Source organism: Crinia signifera, chromosome 19 (assembly GCF_055691185.1).
Source record: "Crinia signifera chromosome 19, ASM5569118v1, whole genome shotgun sequence".
Taxonomy (NCBI): Eukaryota; Metazoa; Chordata; class Amphibia; order Anura; family Myobatrachidae; genus Crinia; species Crinia signifera.
The window spans coordinates 127,718,486-127,739,550 of NC_139226.1; the positions used below are offsets into that span (position 1 = coordinate 127,718,486).

Sequence of the window (21,065 nt, forward strand, 5' to 3'; positions counted from 1 at the left end):
CAAACTGACCACGGCATCTTGTTTCATATACTGTGTGTACTTAATTGGATGTACTGTATTCCAGTGTTAACAGACAAAGCTGCACAGATCGTAAAGTAATGTTACTTACAACCGTGGTGCCTGCAGGGCCGGTGCAAGCCCCCGCCCGAGGCAAATACACCCCCCCCCCCACGCTCCCCTCTGTGGGGGGATTTCAGCGCGGCACTACACGCACTCCGGTGGGGGGGGTGCGCGGACGATACTGCAGCACGGGGGGTGCAGGCGGTACTGTGGTGGGCCCACGCACTCCCTGTGTCCAGGGGGGGGGGGGGGGGGGCAGCCCCCGGGATGGGGGGGGGGAGGGAAGCTCTCTGTCTCACCTGCTCCCCGCTCCCTGCTTTCTATGGTACCTCTCTATGGTACCTCCCCTTGGCGGCTCAGTACCGCCCTCCAGTGGCCGGCGCCATAGGCAAATGCCTAGACCTGCCTAGTGGTGGTGCCTGTGTTCACTGTTGGGGCCAGATGCACTAAGCTTCAAAAAAGTGATAAAATGGAGAGCGATAAACAACCAGCCAATCAGATCCTACTTGCCTTGTTACAGACTGGGGGTGGGATGTTCTAACATCCGCTGCCCTGTATCACCACCCTTCATCGGCCACCGCATTCTTAATAATCGCATATGCTCTAAAATATGCAATTATTAATGCAAGGGACAGCTCTTGCGATATGAGCTGTCCCTTGCGATGCGGCTCTGCATGCTGGGAGGGATCCGTGACGGATCCCTCACACAGCGCTGCGTTAAGAAGCCCATAGGCTCCTGCAGGGAATCGCCAGCTTTTGCTGGGGATTCCCTCCGCAGCGCTGACACTGCGGAGGGGGGCTAGAGCATACAGAAATGCGGTAAAAACCCAGATAACGGGGTTTGTACTGCATTTCTGCTTGAGAGAATCCCGCCCTTTGTTTGAAATATGACAGGCGGGAGCTGATTGGCTGGTTGTTTATCACTCTCCATTTTATTACTTTTTGAAGCTTAGTGCACCTGGCCCTTATACATAAATACACAGCTCATATGCAGACTACGACTTAGGTTAACAAATCATGGGCCAGATTCTCTAAGCTTCAAAGGTGATAAAATAGAGAGTGATAAACAGCCAGCCAATCAGCTCCTGCCTGACATTTTTCAAACACAGTCTGTGACATGGCAGGCAGGAGCTGATTGGCTGGCTGTTTATCACTCTCAATTTTAACTAACAGTAACTGAGGGGCAGATTTATTAAGCTTGGTGAAGTGATAAACGGTCTGGTTTTTATCACCGACCAATCAGCTCCTACCTGTGAAGTTACTGCTTTGGTTTGAAGAATGACAGGTAGGAGCTGATTGGCCGGTGATAAAAATCAGACAGTTTATCACTTCACCGAGCTTAATAAATCTGCCAAAGTGTTTATCCCAAGCCCCGTAGGAAAGATCAACGTATCCCACAAGAGAACGCACTGATTAAAATGACTTCTTCCACCTCATACAAATTGCTCTGATCCCAAACTTCTAAATCATTTTACTACTGTAGTTCCATGGGCTGAATTAATTAATTCAATTAAAAGAAAACATTTTTTTTTCCGCAGCCGCGCACCTGAGTGGAAGACCATTCGGAATCACTCACCGTGGAATGTTTTTTTCCCTTTTGTTCGCAGCGGCGAGTAAGCCAGGAATTGCTCAGCACTGCGATGGCCGTGGGAAAAAGCAGGTATTCTAGGTGCAGCGGCAGAAGTACCGGAGACAATGGAATCGGTCGCCCCCAGCTGTTTGACCCTAAAGAGCACACAGCCGTCTGGTGCTCCAGCCACTTCATCATCAAGAAGCGCTACTCAGCAACACTGGGGCGCGAAGCAGCAACGGCATGGTGGTAGTTGATTGTCGGACTGTACTTGGACTCGGCAATCAGGAGGCGGGGCACTGTCTGACTGCTGGCAAACTCCGCCTCCTGACAGAGCAGCCCCCCTCCATCCATCCTGCCGCTTGCTATAGTTATAAGCATAAAGGTTGCCAGCACTCCCCTGAGTGTTGGGCTGTAATAAAGTGTGTACTTCCCTGATTGTCTGACAATAATAGAGTATTTAATTAAGAAACCTAGGTACATTAATATTGAGAAACAGAGGCAGAACTACCATTGGTGCAGTAGATGCAGTGCACCGGGGCCCCTGAAGACTAAGGGGCCCACTGCTGTCACTGTCATTATCTCCCTGCCTCCCACAGTCACACTCTGCCTCCCACAGTCACAATCTGCCTCCCCCTGTCGCCCACTGCTGTGTTGCATATTGTGAACTTAAATTGCCTAGAGATGGGGGGAGGGCAAATTATAATTTTGTACCTGGGCTCACCACCCTTAAATTCCACCACTGCTGAGAAATGTTCCTAAACAAACATTACCACCACTGAGAATGTGGATGTTCTAAGTAATGGTTCACATTGCATGCACCGATGCTCCCCTGCTGCCGGCTCCAGACACCCCTCTGGCTGTAACCGTATGTGATGTACTAATCATGCATCCTAAGATTACTGTAGTAATACCTAGCATTGGTAACGTCACCCTACGCGGCAATCATTACAAGCCCCATATCAGTACACTGAGCACACGCAGAGACACAATTATACAATCAGACCATCATTTCATATATTGCAGAATTTAATAGAGACAGTAGTTAGCTGCCACGCTGGTGTTTTATTACACAGACATATACATGACGACTTCAACATACATAAGTCAGCTACAAAAAACACCCCATTGGATTCTTGTAACCTACTTTCCCTGGTGATTAAACACTTTGCTGCTTTGGCTTCGCCGGCAGCATGGAAGTAATATTGTGAAAGTTCTCTCATCCCCACTCGCTTCCTATCCTCTCTGCTGGATGTATGGCACAGAGTTGTCTCGCCCCCTGGGCATAGCCTCTGCTTTTGTTTGGCTCGGCTGTTCTTCCCGCACCTGCCGTCACTTGGCTAATTACCTGTCTGTCTGAGAGCTGCTGCTGCTGATCCGGTGCTGCTCTGCTGTGGTCTGTGCTACGGCACCCTACAATGTCTTGTGCATCACAGAAATAGACTATAACCCACCGGTTCCTCAGCTCCAGTCCTCCAGTACCACCAACAGGTCATGTATTGCACCTGTCTATTATGCAGGGTCAGTAATTGTTCGGTTACGGTATAGATGATAGACAATGACACTACCGAAAGCATACCTCCCAACATGAGACTCTTCAGGAGGGACACAGTGATCTGTTCCTGGTCTTCCCTGGTAATGTATGATTTCCAGCACCTGTGTTGAAGAGGTTAATTGATAAGAAAGGCGTTTCCTGGAGAGGGTCATGATGGGAGGTATGCCAAAAGGTCAACACTAGCTTATAGTCGACATGAGATTTGCTTTTTTTTTGTGTCTGTATGTAATCATACGTCACCCTGGACACTGTGTATATGTACCGCGTCCCCTCGCATGGCTCGCTTTGTCCGCCATGCTTTGGGCACAGTCCTTCGCTGCGCTCGGCACAATATTGTATTCCCTCTCTATGCCCACTTGGATAGTAAACTATGAAAAACCACCTTTGACTATGAACATTGCCTATGACAATCCATAAGCTTGTGTTGATCTTTTGGCAGTGTCCACCTAAGGTATGTCGACCGATTCACGGTTGACTTAAACATTGTCTAGCCACTGACTGAATACCTAATTGCTCTGCCTGTTTCCACAGACAGAGATCCCCAAAACATGACCTGTTGGGAAAACGTGATGTTTAGAACCACTGCTTTAACCGAAGTGTTAGCTGCTAAGCCCAGTGAGCCTGGTGGAAATTGTAGCAGCAGGGTCTGTATGTGCTATGTACAAATACCCTCGTGTAAGATGCCAAAAGACCAGGGTTGCCTACCTGACGCTCTCCATGCGGGACACAATGCTCTGTTCATGGACTTCCCTGGTAATGTAGGATTGCCAGCACCTGTGGTGAAACGCCTTTCTTATCAATTACCTGGCTCACCACAGGTGATGGCAATCCTACATTACCAGGGAAGTCCAGGAGCAGAGCATGTTCTCCCTGTAGGATAGGACACACCTGCCAGAGATTGGCAACAGCAGCTTTTACTGTCATATCTAGACATATACTTCAACAAGTGACTGGCAATCTGGCATTAGCTGGGGACATATTGCATGGTACAGTAGCCAGGTTGCACATACCCACTGATCCACCTTGGTCAGCCACATGTACCGCAGTGAACAAAGGAACAGAGCACGATTCTAATACACATCAGGATTCTTTATAATAACACAACAAACTCTCTCAGTTGTTTTCGCTTTGCCTTAAACCTACCTGTGAAAGGAGAATCAAAATCATTCCTGAAATGTGACCCCCCCCCTCCCTCCCATTCAAAACATGTCCTTAAAAATGTGTACAGTTTGAAAACCCATTACACCACAACTGGATATATAAGCCACCTTAGTACTATTCTTTTTATTATGTCCTCGTCTAGCCGCTGGAAAACTATCCTTTGAATATCCCCCTTTTGGTACCATGGATAATATCACTTACACCTGTGCTGCAATGTCACATCTGGCTGAATGAAGGTTCTACGCTGCCACACATTCCTAAATAACAGTACACAATCCTATATCACTATTTACATGTGCAGGCTATTACGTGTGTACCTGTAAGCAGGTGATTGTGTAACCCTTTGTCAGCGTACATCTTGCAGTATTACCTTTAATGAGCAGAATCCATATTTAGTTACTAACTTTAATAAGGTTGTCTAAGGGGTTGCTTCGCATCAATATTGCTGTTCTACTTCCTAACACACCAAAGAAATACATTTTAATTAACACCCTGGTCTGGAAGATGGGTGGCAGCTACCTGTGCCTTAAATGTGACACTTCTCATGTGCTAGAGCTCTGAATAACAATGTACTGTGCATCTTTCGCTGATTAACTCTGACTCTGCAAACTGTTTAGTGAACAGGAATGTCTGTAATAATGCTCCCTGTGACAGAAAGGTGCCTGTGAACTAACAATCCTTACATAAGCCAACCTGTGCAAAATACATACAAAGCCGCTTTCATCGACAACTTTGTGAGTGGGGGAATACAAATGACAACCATCAGGAAAACACAGTTTCTCTCTACCACTAATGGTCATCAGCTGCTTTCCTCTGCCTCTACCTGGGAGAGCTTGCATTATTAGCAGTGCTTGTGGTACCCAGGAGAGGGCAATTTATTTCTCTGCTCCTGCGTAATGAAAGTAGAGGCATTTAACTCATTAGCTGCTGCAGATGCCTGTAGTGCTGGGGAGCCATTAAGAGGGTGCATTATGAAACACTGGTTTGATGCTTCCAGCGTTTACCATAGATCCACAGAGCTTAACTCTGTCACAAGCAATCAGCATCCTCTCTGTGTGAAGCAAGAACTGGAGACTTAGCCCGGCGTCCTCCAATTGACACTGACAAAAAGTGAGCATCTAGCGAGCAGACCGCAGGGAGGGTGGGTGGCAGCTTGGGCGTCTTCTAGACCTCTTTGTGTCACATTGCTATACTAACATGCTAAAATGTTTGCCTCTGTGTTTTTATTTACAGCCGTAGTCCTCAACAGGTCATGTTTTTTTGGGGGATTTGTCGCTGTAGAAACAGGTGGGATAATTAATGATCCAGCAAAATAGATGAACTTACCTTTGCATGATTAAAGAAATCAGAAAACATGACCTGTTGAGAGTTGCCGACTGGCAAATTAATGGAGCAGGCACCCCTAGTGGGTCATTGTGCTCATTTTTGCTACAAATGTTGAAGCAGGAAAGTTTACCTGTCAATAGGCAACAATCTTCTCCCACAAAGAAGCATCCTACCGGTCTGTACCACTTCCTGAAATGACTCTAATAGGATGAATTGTGCTGACTACAGTTTATTATCTTGGTGTTTAGTATTGGACTACATTGCAGGTTCTCAAACTCGGTCTCCTCACAGAATCACAAGTGAAATAAATAGCTCCACCTGTGGATCTTTTAAAATGTGTCAATGAGGAATGAGTGCACCTGCCGGGTGACCTGGAAAATGTGAACTGCCCCAGTTTGAGAACCCCTGGACTACATCATTCGTCATCCTGAATTCTAGAAGATGCATGGGAAGTAAAGTGTCTAACCTAAAGATAGCCAACATCTCAAGTCAAACATCCTCCAATCAAACAATATTTCGACAACTTTATAAATAGGCTGCATTATTACGATTTAACCATTACAAAATTTCTTCTAAAGAAGCCAAAGGTTGTGTGTGTGTGTGTGTGTGTGTGTGTGTGTGTGTGTGTGTGTGTGTGTGTGAGAGAGACTTTCCCAGTTTGGGTATAACTGACTTTTTTGTAACTTTGGCCTATACAGTTACTGAGACACTAAAATACTATTCTATCATTCACATTACAATCAGTAGGTTAATGCAATGAGGACATCTTAAGAAGATGCAGCCGTGCATCTGGTTACAGGTAAGAGAGCAGGCAAGACAGGTGGTAGGGGGAGAGGGATACATCCAGAGAAGAAGGAAAGACAATGAAAGTCATAGAAATAAAGGCTACCTACTGTGCTTCTGCGGAAGGCTCCCTAAATCCATTGTCTTGTGTAGACAGGAGGGCTGCTCAACAGCTTTGTGTTACGATGTAAATGCTCCCATCATTGTCTCCGTGTTGCGCTGCCTCGCTCGCTCTCTCTCTCCTTCTCTCTCTCTTTCTCTCTCTGCTTTTCTCAGCGAGTGGAGAATCTCGTGTGCCAGTGAGCCTGTTTCTATGGGAAGCTAGTTTGAATTTTATCCACTGATCCAGTCAGCCACTAAGGAATCATCCTTCCTTTTGCCCTGTCTCCTGTCATTGTGCTCTCCTGTGCCACTGAGTACATAGGAAGGAAGGAGGGAGCCAGAAGGTTGGATCCCTCACAATTAGATTAATATCACCATCAAGCAGTCACTTGGCGTCTGATTAATAAAATATTGAAACACCTGGGCACAAGGCTGTGACATCCTGCAGCACCTTCTCACCCAGCCTGAGACACACTTCGGGTTCTTATCCTGAGGTTTCTCATTTGCTGCAAACAAGAACTTATTAAAACATTGCTCATTGCATAAAGGTGAGACCCTGTCTCAGGGAGAAGGAAGGTTCCACATTATCTGTGATTCAATAACAAAGTCAAGAAGCAATAGGTGAAAGGGAACCCTGAATATTGAAACTGAGGTGTTGAATGCAATGTAGTTATATATCATAGTATATCTTATTAACAAGCCTCTGTAATTACCATGGAAACAGACGCATTGTTTTCTTCAGTATTTCCAATCCTTGCACATTTAAATGTGAGCTCTCTAACCACGTCCCTGAATACATCATTATAATACCCCTTTCAGACCGCACTTATTACTGGGTAAAATGCCGGGTTTTTACCGTTTCAAATCGGTAATATGTGCGGTGTGAAAGGTCCGTTTTGAATTTACCGGTTCAAGAAAACCGGTAATTCAAAACGGTAAAAAAGCAGGGTCCTACTCGTTTCAGTGTCCCTGTGTAATGTGATGGGACAAAACGGCATTGAATCGGTAATACCCCTTTTAGACCGCACCGTTTAATATATGCGGTGTGAAAGGGGTTAAGGCTGTCTGACCCACTTTTAAAAACTTTTTAAATTAACGGGTCAATGCCGTTTTTGCGGTGTGAAAGCAGCAGGAGAGAGAGAGAGAGCAGCAATACATACACAGCTGTATAATAGCATTACAATACAGTAATAGAATAATATTTCACTTACTCTCTGGACTTGGTGTGATGTGGTGTTTCCAGCAGCTTGTGTGTGCAAACAGATGTATGGAACTTAGGGACTGCATATAGCATTACTGTAATGCTATAATCTCCATTTCCATGGGAAAACTGCAATCATTTTGCTGCAGTAGCAGTATGAAATGATACGTTATACAAATAGAAAGAGAGGTGACTTCTGTGTCATACACTATTATAGGATTGTTTGACCAATATGAACTGTAAATAACTGTTTGTACGTGTCTCTTCCAAATTTGTGACCTACATTCAAGGTCTTAAGTCTAATACGGAATTCCAAGGATTGGCAACCACTGGCCTTCCAGCTGCTTGTGAGATTTATTTCCTACGAGGCTCAGCCGGCCATGTGAGTTACAATTCAGGGAAGGATAGCCCACCCCTATGACCCCCTTCTATTTCCTTGTTTATGACACCATGCTTTTAGAATACGCTCCATATTTCATGAATGCAGACAATGGGAAGACACAGTACATATTCTCATACTTCCTGGTGGGAAAACCAATTTGCTTATTTTTACTTATTTTTGCAGTTGTTTAATGGACCACTAAATAAACCCCCAAAATTTACATTTGTATATACTGTAAAGCAGGCATGTCCAAACGACGGCCCTCCAGATATTGTGAAACTACAAGTCCCATCATGCCTGGCCACAGTTTGCTATTAGGGAATGCTAAAATGATTGCAAGGCATGCTGGGATGTGTAGTTTCACAACAGCTGGTGGGCCGCAGTTTGGAAATGCCTGCTGTAAAAGGTACCTAAAGGTAAACTACATTGCTCACATTGCTCAATATTAACAAAACATGCCACTACTGTTCTGCAAAAAAAAAAAATTGGATAATCTCTACGGTTCCATTGCAGACAAAGGATGGGTATTGAATATCAATCTTCATGTCTGTGAATTTTAGATTAATAGGGTATTGTCAATATGGGCAATCCAAAAACCACAGTGCTGGCGCTGATTCGACCTGTACTCATCTCTTCCCCAACTGTGCCTATGTCCCCTTTTCTGTGGCTTCTCTGTGCATACTGGAGAAGATCAATGCGATGATTTTCTGTGGGCGAATAAAAGTGGTAGCCGCAACTTTTACCCCTCGGTGCTATTCAATTAGAGCCCATTTTTTTTCACTGTTTTTTTTTACCCATAGAATCTGGAATAAGATCTATAGATTATTACGGTCGCAGCACCCAAACACAGGCTATATAACACGGATTCCTTTTCAAGCCTGTCCAGGACTTCAGGACTAATTGAATAGCCCTGCTGCTTAAATTAGCCTTTGGTACGTTTCCCCCTATATATTAAATACAAATCGAATTTCCCCTATGTATTAATACAAATTAACTAATCATATGGGACAGCTTGTTAAGGAAGTTACACCCCTGTGTATAAATCATCAAGCCCATATAGGGCATTTCTGTGTGCCGCCTTGTGGGGTCTAGTCATTTATTCTTAAACGTAAGGGAAAAATATAAATTTTCACTACTTAACGGATTTAATTGAAATCTTCTTCTTAACTGTCATCCCTGAGGCAGAACGTGGACCTTATTTTCCAATTAATTAAACTACAAAAATACAAATACATAGCCCCCCCCCTCCCAACCATTGAATGATCTCTCTCTCCTTTATAAATAAAAGTCAATCTGAACCGTCTGCTGCTGATCGCCAAAGATGGGGTGGTGCGACAGTCATGTGCGTTTTCATGGAGACAGCCATAATGCCGCCCCCCGCCCGCTCACACTCGAAAAAAGGCATTCTCACAGGGGGTCTACACATGTGCAAATACATGCTTGCACAGACACCCCCCCCCCCCCCCACCATCGGAACAGGGCCGAATGCATCTCCTTCCGTTCTAACTTGAATTAGGCCCTGAATGCCAGAAGATACCAACTTCAAATGGCGACTGTTCTTGTTGTCCTACTACGTCCTATGGGAGTCCTCAGTTGCGATGAGATCCTGAAAACCAGGAGGAAGAGTGGACAAGTCTCCTGGCCAACGCCCCCTGCCTGCACAACCCGACTTACCCACCCCCCTGCACCCACAGCCCGGGGTATGATAGCACAATTCATGATGAATTGCGTCATTGTGGTCCTGCCCTCTGATTCACTGTCTGCACTGTCAGAATAGTGTGTGTGTGTGGGGGGGGGGGGGGGGGGGGAGGGGGGGGGGGGCAGGTCCGCAATGACACAAATTGCGGACATGCCGCCATTCACTTCAGTCTACAGTGCAGATCTCTGACAAGAGTGTGACCATTACTGCGGCATCTAATTGAACAAGAGTCTCAGCCACCAAGACTATCCCATTGTGTGCAAAACATACTAATACAAGGTGGAATAAAAAGTGCTGGTTCCAGTCTTTTGGCAGTTTTATCTAAAAGACAATATTTAGTATTTTTTTTTCATTCATTTATTATCCTTTATGTATGCCACGGTATTAGTACCAGTAATGTCACTGAGTTTAGCACTTCTATATAGATGAGAGTTGTTGAATAGGTGATAGTCATTAAAGTCAAGTTTGATAGGGTGTCAATGAGGTCACGAGGGGTCATATATGTGTCAGCGATTGACCGCTATGCTACACTGCCTCTGATTTGCTGAATATGTGTGTCACTGTCCTGGATACAGTGATCAATACTGAGCATAATCCATTGCTTTGCATCATTTAAGTATGGCCTGATGGAAATTATACTAATCCATGACATAAAATTGTGTATCATAGTAATGCTTGTGACTATGATGTTGGGCATGGGGATTTCACTGAATTTGCTGATGACAGGGGCACAAGATTTATTTGTAGCACAGAACAAAAGGCCACCAACATATGTAGCTGTCTATTTATTGCTTTATAGAGCACAACTAATCACAAATATAAAAGGAGATTATTTTACCAGGTTGCTGGTGGTAAATGGTGTAAAATGGTTTGGACAACAATTGGGAAGCTTTGACGAGGGGGAGCACAAAAGGGACTGATCAGGCTAGTTGTGAGCCCCTTCCAAAATGCTGTATGTAACTGGCCCGTAACGACCTTCCCAGCCAATCAGTGCCATTAGCTGCCAGTCCTTATTGCCAGGTATGTATCCATCGACTCCTTGCAAGGCAACGCAAGTGCCGCAGTGGCCCACATGTGAACCGAGACACCCAGCAAAGCTATTGCAATTTGCTCAGCAATTGTGTACTCTGGGCCAGATTCGCTGGGCTGCGTGTGTTCGTGGCCCCGCAAGCAGGTAAATGCTGTCCACTGCCCCAGCGAAGGCGCCGTCCATGCCCCTGTGTACGGGTACACATCCATTCGCTAGCACCCCTACAGCGGAAAAATCATTTGGAAAGATCTTTCCTCCTCCTCCCAGGGCTTGCAGACAGCAGCTGCTGGGTTTGAAACAAAATAGGGGAGGGAGCTGACGTCATGCGTCCAACCCCAGCAGGCAGAGGAATGCGTTTGGCTCTGCACATACGCAGTACCGGCAATGCTCATTGGCCAAGACCAACAGCCAGCGTCCAAAATCGGCAGAATAGCTGCGGAGAGACGTGATCCTGGCGCCATGCTTTATAGGTCGCAGACGCACACAGATACACGCCCCGAAAATGGTCGCAACAAGCCTGCATATTTGCAGACACCATTATCTCCCACCAGAAGGTCTCTTCCTGTCAATCACTCTGCGGCTGACTCCTCATAATGAGCGGCACAGAGGTAACTTGGTACATGCACACTGCAACCAAGATGCATGCGCAGTCTGTGCAATACAGCGGATGGCTGTATTGGCGATCCACCAACTACCCATACCCCCACACCAGGAGATTGACATCTTAACTGAACAGTTGTGAGACTAGTCCCGACTGATCAGCCAGTTTGAATGGAGAACATAGAGCCCGATCCGTCAGAAGATATATCTACAGATCAATTGATCTGCAGATATATCTATTATACCCCTTTCACACCGCACAAATAACCCGGGTCCGACCCGGGGTTTTGCCGGGTTCACCCATTTCTCTGTGCGGTGTGAAAGCACCATTTTGAAAAACCCGGGTCTCGTTCACTGCTATGGAGGCGGCAGCAGCGTCACTTCAGTGCTGTCTCCTCCCCTGCATTATGCCCCTGTGACACCCAATTGCTAAGCAAACAGATCTCATCCATTCTGCCAACCTACATGTGAATTTGGCCTCTAATGAAACCACTCAGGCTGAGTGTTTGTGATAGGTTTACACTTAGCTTTAGAGCTTGTGAACATCTGTTTTTTTCTTGCTGTATTCCAAATAGAATGGAGCACAAGAAAGCCACAGGGGAAATTGTGCAGGACAGAGATACAGTACATCTAACTGGATGCCATACGTTCGCTGCTCACATAGATAGTAATGATATACACAGCATGGAGGGTACTGTATGAAAATGATCTGTGTAGGTAACATCCCTGGTGCATATATTTATGTTTATATTATATAATTCCCAAGGCACGCTAAAACCTAGGCAGTTAGCAGCACTGACCATCTAGTCGGGGGGGAATCGTTAGGCACATATATACATGTTATCATGTATGTAATATGTATACATAGTTGCCTACCCTTCTGCATTCTGCAGGAGACTCCCTGAAATAGCAGCAATCTCCCTCTCTCCCTCATTAATCTAGCAATCTCCCTCATGTCACCTAGCCCACATTACACTGTTACATCATAATTACCTACCCTCCTGCATTCTGCAGGAGACTCCCTGAAATAACAGCAATCTCCCTCTCTCCCTCATTAGTCTAGCAATCTCCCTCACGTCGCCTAGCCCACATTACACTGTTACATCATAGTTACCTCCCCTCCTGCATTCTGCAGGAGACTCTCTGACATAGCAGCAATCTCCCTCTATCCCTCATTAGTCTAGCAATCTCCCTCATATCACCTAGTCCACATTACACTGTTACATCATAGTTACCTACCCTCCTGCATTCTGCAGGAGACTCTCTGAAATAACAGCAATCTCCCTCTCTCCCTCATTAGTCTAGCAATCTCCCTCATGTCACCTAGCCCACATTACACTCTTACATTTTTGGGAAAAAAAGGAATGAGAGACAGATACATTTACATTGAATCATCAGCAGCATTTCCCAGCACTTTACCAAGTATAGTATCTCTCACTAACTGCTTTGGGGATCATTTACATTTGGCTAGAAGTCCTTATAAAAGATTCCTCACAGATGTAGCAGTACACACCCACGCTTCTAGGTGCCATGTTCACAATCTCTTTTCACAATCTATCCATATATGGAACTAGACACGCCCTTTGGGTGGAACATGACAGGCCACCTCAATAGGGCGCTGTGCAAAATTCTACTACCAACTATAATCTCCCTGAAATTAGTTTTCAAAAGTAGGCAAGTATGTATATATACTGGATGGATCCCTGGAGCGCTGAGAGTATAGGGTGCAGCAAATCAGCACAAGCTATTGCACACTGTTAAGTCCACCCCACGTCCAGGAGCTGAGCCGTAGCTGACTGTTAAGGCCAATACATACTGGGTGACTTTGAGCTGAATTCTGTATTTTGGGCTGCTTTCATCTCCAAAGCCGTGCAGTGTGTACGGGGCAGAGATGAGCGGTGAGCGCTGATTCGCGTTCTAACATCGTCGCTGGACCTGCCGCTCATCTCCTGTTATCACCAGCAGATGAGCGATAGGATGGAGAACGTTCCATAGCGTCCTGCTACTGAAAGTCATCCACTCCAGGGAAAATCACTAAAATGGGCGAAAATTGCTCAGTGTGTATGCATTTTAGCACATCGATTTTCCCCATCATTGGTCAGCATACACGCCTGGCAAAAATCGCTCAGTGTGTATGGACCTTTAGTGTGTCTTGATGAGTGAGTTTGTAAATGTCTGGTTTATATGATCGCTCATATGGATTAACCAGGTTCCGTGGCTGATTAAAAACCAGGCGAAATGCAGGCTTGAAGTCACCAGACAGAACCTGTGTCTTTCATGAGTGTCCTGGTTTAAAGGGATAGTATTGTAAGCCTAGTTATAGATAGATATCAATGGGCTTCTTGCCACAGAAATACCTCTTGTTTGGATGAGCCCTTGAAATATAATTACATCTCCGGAGAATTGGCTTTCAATCAATATTTTAAGCCCAAACAAAAATATACTATTTGCCAGTACAATGTTGTCCCTGCATTCTCTGGCAAGAATAGTGTTTGCTTGAGTTGCTCCTGGCAACAAACACAGCTGTACACATTAGGACTGAACAGCCCCGTCTCACTTACCTTGGGCACAGGTGTTATCTCTGTGCAAGTCTCAAACAATAGTTTATTAAGACATAATTTAGCATTATTGGACGGATGCTTGCAATTAATGATGTGAATTGTATTTTATCGCTACAACCATCGCACACAAGGCTGTGATACAGTATAATTGTAACCCCACTAGAATTGTATTTGAATATACAGGTATACATAGCCAGAACACTCGGATACACAGAGGCTCAAGGAAAAGGTATTAAGCCGCAGGCATGTCCAAACTACGGCCCTCCAGCTGTTGTGAAACTACAAGTTCCAGCATGCCTTGCCACAGTTTTGCTATTAGAAAATGCTACACCTATGGCAAGGCATGCTGGGATGTGTAGTTTCACAACAGCTGGATGGTCAACGTTTGGACATTATTAAGGAGTCACATGTGATGCTATGTTACTTTATATATTTGTGGAAATTTATGGTACCTTATAAACAAAACCTTATAAATAATAATAATTCAATAATAATATTTCTTATGCATTAACCATAATAACATAAAAACACCTATCTTGGGCAACTCCTCAATGTATGACCAATATTATACAATGATGGAAGGAAATAATAAGCTTACAGTTTATTGTCACAATAGAATTTGGCAAAGCACATGGCAATCGAGAACAGTGTCAGATCTCAGGAGGTGTCTTTGTTGAAATTCTGTCTTTACATTCACTATCATAATTACCTACATCTATAACTGTGTATTATTCAAACATTTACTGTAATTACATTTATCATGAAGGCTCTTCTTCATTACTTTGAGTTTCTGTTTAATGCGTTCCCCAAGAAACCAGTCTCTTGACAGACCTGTAACAATTTAAAGGATAGTTCCAATTTTTCAAACAAGAAGCTCTGTTGATACACCATGCACTATGCAATTCACCTGCGATTTGGGCTCTTATCCGGCAATTTCGGCAATTAATTTTAGGAAAAGAGCCCAAATTGCAGGTGAAAGGCAGCAGGTCCTGAAAATCATGTCCCCTCTTCAGCCACCCCTCCCCCCACCCTACCATACCTGCATTCCCGGCTCTTTCTGGAGGGGGTGGGGCTAAAGTGACGCAAATCATGTCATTTAGTACTACCCCCTCCCGAAGAGCCTTTACAGGAATGGGGGTGGGGCTTAATTAGGGTGGGCGTAATGATGGCAAGTACCCCCAACCCCCTCCCCCAAGCCCAGAGAGGAACCTCTCTGCAGCTTTCCTGGGGGGGGGGGGGAGCGGAGACTCTTGAGGTAGGCAAGTATGGTTGTATCACATGCAAAAGGATCGTATGCGATCCTGCCACCCGGGAAGGAACCAAGGGGAGAAGTCGCCAGATTGTATGGGGGCATTTCAGCTTATTAAGTAGAAGTATAAATATTTTCTAATTCAACATGTAACCTGTGAGTTTTAGTTTAGAAGATACAGCAATGACTGACTTTCTGTGGAGAAATGTTGTGTAGTTAGGTTGCTGTGGATAACAGACCCTGCTACCGGGTGCAGCCTTACGACTATGAAGCCTGCAGCTTCCAATTTCAAACTCAATTTTGTGTTGCCTTCTCTGCAGGTGTTACATTTCTGGATTTAAACAGTAACTGATGTAACAACAGGGGAAAGGCAGATAGAGTTTATTGCTGTAACGTTGCAATGGATGATGGTTAATGTAGTTATTGCCATAATCTTTGCACACAGTAGAACTGCCATAGAGTTAAAGGCAAGCTGGTTGCTATGGGCAGTCTCTGGATTCTGGAATGCTGTAAGGGGCACTACTGCCGTGCTACTGGCTGCAGGGTTCTGGTAGTGCAGGCAATGGGGCGGGCGACAGAGTCCAGGATGCGGGAAGGGGCACTACTGCCATGCTGCAGGGTGCTGGTAGTGCAGGCAATGGGGCAGGCGACAGAGTCCAGGATGCTGGAAGGGGCACTACTGCCGTGCTACTGGCTGCAGGGTGCTGGTAGTGCAGGCAATGGGGCGGGCGACAGAGTCCAGGATGCTGTAAGGGGCACTACTGCTGTGCTACTGGCTGCAGGGTGCTGGTAGTGCAGGCAATGGGGCGGGCGACAGAAGCCAGGATGCTGTAAGGGGCACTACTGCCGTGCTACTGGCTGCAGGGTGCTGGTAGCGCAGGCAATGGGGCGGGCAACAGAGTCCGGGATGCTGGAAGGGGCACTACTGCCGTGCTACTGGCTGCAGGGTGCTGGTAGTGCAGGCAATGGGGCGGGCGACAGAGGCCGGGATGCTGGAAGGGGAACTACTGCTGTGCTACTGGCTGCAGGGTGCTGGTAGCGCAGGCAATGGGGTGGGCAACAGAGTCCAGGATGCTGTAAGGGGCACTACTGCCGTGCTACTGGCTGCAGGGTGCTGGTAGTGCAGGCAATGGGGCGTGCAACAGAGTCCGGGATGCTGTAAGGGGCACTACTGCCGTGCTACTGGCTGCAGGGTGCTGGTAGTGCAGGCAATGGGGCGGGCGACAGAGGCCGGGATGCTGTAAGGGGAACTACTGCTGTGCTACTGGCTGCAGGGTGCTGGTAGCGCAGGCAATGGGGCGGGCGACAGAGGCCGGGATGCTGGAAGGGGCACTACTGCCGTGCTACTGGCTGCAGGGTGCTGGTAGTGCAGGCAATGGGGCGGGCGACAGAGGCCGGGATGCTGTAAGGGGAACTACTGCTGTGCTACTGGCTGCAGGGTGCTGGTAGTGCAGGCAATGGGGCGGGCGACAGAGGCCAGGATGCTGTAAGGGGCACTACTGCTGTGCTACTGGCTGCAGGGTGCTGGTAGCGCAGGCAATGGGGTGGGCAACAGAGTCCAGGATGCTGGAAGGGGCACTACTGCCGTGCTACTGGCTGCAGGGTGCTGGTAGCGCAGGCAATGGGGCGGGCGACAGAGGCCGGGATGCTGGAAGGGGCACTACTGCCGTGCTACTGGCTGCAGGGTGCTGGTAGTGCAGGCAATGGGGCGGGCGACAGAGGCCGGGATGCTGTAAGGGGAACTACTGCTGTGCTACTGGCTGCAGGGTGCTGGTAGTGCAGGCAATGGGGCGGGCGACAGAGGCCAGGATGCGGGAAGGGGCACTACTGCCGTGCTACTGGCTGCAGGGTGCTGGTAGTGCAGGCAATGGGGCGGGCGACAGAGGCCGGGATGCTGGAAGGGGCACTACTGCCGTGCTACTGGCTGCAGGGTGCTGGTAGTGCAGGCAATGGGACGAGCGACAGAGTCCAGGATGCGGGAAGGGGCACTACTGCCGTGCTACTGGCTGCAGGGTGCTGGTAGTGCAGGCAATGGGGCGGGCGACAGAGGCCGGGATGCTGGAAGGGGCACTACTGCCGTGCTACTGGCTGCAGGGTGCTGGTAGTGCAGGCAATGGGGCGGGCGACAGAGGCCGGGATGCTGTAAGGGGAACTACTGCTGTGCTACTGGCTGCAGGGTGCTGGTAGTGCAGGCAATGGGGCGGGCGACAGAGGCCAGGATGCTGTAAGGGGCACTACTGCTGTGCTACTGGCTGCAGGGTGCTGGTAGCGCAGGCAATGGGGTGGGCAACAGAGTCCAGGATGCTGGAAGGGGCACTACTGCCGTGCTACTGGCTGCAGGGTGCTGGTAGTGCAGGCAATGGAACGGGCAACAGAGGCCGGGATGCTGTAAGGGGCACTACTGCCGTGCTACTGGCTGCAGGGTGCTGGTAGTGCAGGCAATGGAACGGGCAACAGAGGCCGGGATGCTGTAAGGGGCACTACTGCTGTGCTACTGGCTGCAGGGTGCTGGTAGTGCAGGCAATGGGATGAGCGACAGAGTCCAGGATGCGGGAAGGGGCACTACTGCCGTGCTACTGGCTGCAGGGTGCTGGTAGTGCAGGCAATGGGGCGGGCGACAGAGGCCGGGATGCTGGAAGGGGCACTACTGCCGTGCTACTGGCTGCAGGGTGCTGGTAGTGCAGGCAATGGGGCGGGCGACAGAGGCCGGGATGCTGTAAGGGGAACTACTGCTGTGCTACTGGCTGCAGGGTGCTGGTAGTGCAGGCAATGGGGCGGGCGACAGAGGCCAGGATGCTGTAAGGGGCACTACTGCTGTGCTACTGGCTGCAGGGTGCTGGTAGCGCAGGCAATGGGGTGGGCAACAGAGTCCAGGATGCTGGAAGGGGCACTACTGCCGTGCTACTGGCTGCAGGGTGCTGGTAGTGCAGGCAATGGAACGGGCAACAGAGGCCGGGATGCTGTAAGGGGCACTACTGCCGTGCTACTGGCTGCAGGGTGCTGGTAGTGCAGGCAATGGAACGGGCAACAGAGGCCGGGATGCTGTAAGGGGCACTACTGCTGTGCTACTGGCTGCAGGGTGCTGGTAGTGCAGGCAATGGGGCGGGCGACAGAGGCCGGGATGCTGTAATGGGAACTACTGCCATGCTACTGGCTGCAGGGTGCTGGTAACGCAGGCAATGGAAAGGGCAACAGAGGCCGGGATGCTGTAAGGGGCACTACTGCTGTGCTACTGGCTGCAGGGTGCTGGTAACGCAGGCAATGGAAAGGGCAACAGAGGCCGGGATGCTGTAAGGGGCACTACTGCTGTGCTACTGGCTGCAGGGTGCCGGTAGCGCAGGCAATGGGGCGGGCGACAGAGGCCAGGATGCTGTAAGGGGCACTACTGCTGTGCTACTGGCTACAGGGTGCTGGTAGTGCAGGCATTGGGGCGGGCGACAGAGTCCAGGATGCTGTAAGGGGCACTACTGCCATGCTACTGGCTGCAGGGTGCCGGTAGCGCAGGCAATGGGGCGGGCGACAGAGTCCAGGATGCTGTAAGGGGCACTACTGCCATGCTACTGGCTGCAGGGTGCTGGTAGTGCAGGCAATGGGGCGGGCGACAGAGGCCAGGATGCTGGAAGGGGCACTACTGCTGTGCTACTGGCTGCAGGGTGCTGGTAGCGCAGGCAATGGGGCGGGCGACAGAGGCCGGGATGCTGTAATGGGAACTACTGCCATGCTACTGGCTGCAGGGTGCTGGTAACGCAGGCAATGGAAAGGGCAACAGAGGCCGGGATGCTGTAATGGGCACTACTGCTGTGCTACTGGCTGCAGGGTGCCGGTAGTGCAGGCATTGGGGCGGGCGACAGAGTCCAGGATGCTGTAAGGGGCACTAATGCCATGCTACTGGTTGCAGGGTGCCGGTAGCGCAGGCAATGGGGCGGGCGACAGAGTCCAGGATGCTGTAAGGGGCACTACTGCCGGGCAACTGGCTGCAGGGTGCCATTAGAGCAGGCAATGGGGCGGGAGACGAACGCCCACAGATTCACTGCAGATGGTAGTTACGCCCTTGGACCACAGTCAATCTGTGTAAGCTGGAGGTGCCTCAAACTGGTCATAGAATCCGGGAAACCAGGTCCAGGAAGTCTGTGCCCAACTACACAGATCCCGGGTGCGGCACGTCTACAAAATGAGGATGAGACCTCCCTCTTCCCATTTTGAAGAATGGTGCCTGCCCTGCTCTGCCCCAAGTGCCAAAGCATATCAGTCATGCAGGACCTAAGAAGGAGCTGTGAATGGTATGCAGAATAGGTTTTGCACACGAACAGACCATTAACCATCGGACTTATGGGTAAGCTGTCGTGTGTGCATACAAATCCGGCCCTAAAATGCTATGGGAGTTAGCATACAACTGACAGATTACCTGGGAATAAAGGAAGGAGGGTGGAAGAGTGTAGCGTAATGAATGTAAGGAGAACGGATAGGCCCCTTGATGAACTGGTGCGATTTCAGGGAACGCTTGGCACAATGTGGACTAGAAGACAGTTCTACAAAAACCTTACAAAATACCAGGGAGGATCTTATTCTGGGGAAACATTCTGATGACCTTTTTTAAGCTCTAACATGATATTGATTGATTGTTTACATTATATCAGGTATTTGTAATTCTCCGCCCCACAGGAGTCATTGATTGGATGAATTATGCTTTACTCAAAGCATTGATGATGCTACTACTTCACTTTTGTAAGTATATTCCATTTACACCCTACTGTATGTTACCTATGATCTGAGCACTGTACTATATTCTACTACTAAGAACTTGGGTCCCACTGTATCTGCCCAATGAAGACATCCTCCAAGATATGGAAATTTTGCTATGGACTCCACATAGTTCTCTATATGCCCGTGCTGCTGATAATACCACCACTATCTTCATGTGTGTACCAAGAAACAGCCCTTATTGGAGACATAATACCCCATCACTGGGGCCCATTGAAAACTTGCAGCGGAGGAGCAATATGCCCCGTCTTACAGCCCCTGTCAGGAGACTGAAAGCCCAAATGGAGCTACAAAGAGCTGAGCAGGGTCCGCAGGACTGGGCATACAGCACTGCGGCACTCACAGCTGCCACAACAGCTGCCATGGAGCCTGCTCTGCCAATGCACCTGGCAAACAAACAGTGTCTTTATATGACTACTGCTAAATAGACCGAGTTTACAGGTGTTTAATACTAAGAATCATCTTTATATTTGGCATTAAAATAACAGATAGTGATAATGATTTTCACTCTGTCATCGCAGTGAGTGGGTTTTTGGACATAGATGCCATTTAAAGCTGACAAGATGCAGCAGACGTGAGATCTTCCAAGCCAGACAGAATTAACCTGTATGAGCGTAGATCAACCAGTGATTCACCTAAGGGTGCCCAGCCTGGTGTATCATTACATCATTACATTTAGAAAAGATTGGTGCTTTACGTTGCATACAGAATCTCTTATTCTTTAGAAAAATATCATCTTACTAAATAATAATTATTCTGTATTATGGATATGTACAGAAATATATGTTGGAAACATGATAACCTAATAATGACCACATACAGTATAGTCTGATTCTGAAGTTTGGCGCAGGAGTAGCTTACTTTAAAAACACTACTGGCTGTGTACATTCTCACTGCAATACTTTATATCCATTAAGAATTACCCTTTATTGGAAAATACAATACAATTCCCTATTTAAATAGAGGGACATAGAATTGTCATTAAAAGTTGGATAAAATACCAACAGACATACATACAAAGATAG

General features: G+C 47.8%; 1 protein-coding gene across 4 annotated transcripts in view; it reads right to left on the reverse strand.

Moving 5' to 3' along the window:
• The window catches only part of PLCH2 (phospholipase C eta 2), a 595,308-nt gene that overhangs the window by 434,902 nt on the left and 139,341 nt on the right, over nucleotides 1-21,065 (reverse strand). Inside the window, exon 1 of one of the 4 annotated variants that reach the window (XM_083163314.1) lies at nucleotides 6,566-7,053. The exons of 2 other annotated variants lie outside the window; for them this stretch is intronic. In XM_083163314.1, the coding sequence (XP_083019440.1) occupies nucleotides 6,566-6,596 (31 nt within the window). In that variant the 5' untranslated portion in view covers nucleotides 6,597-7,053. Of the gene's footprint in view, nucleotides 1-6,561; nucleotides 7,054-21,065 lie in introns of those variants that run through there. One more of the 4 variants, XM_083163315.1, reaches the window with a different exon arrangement.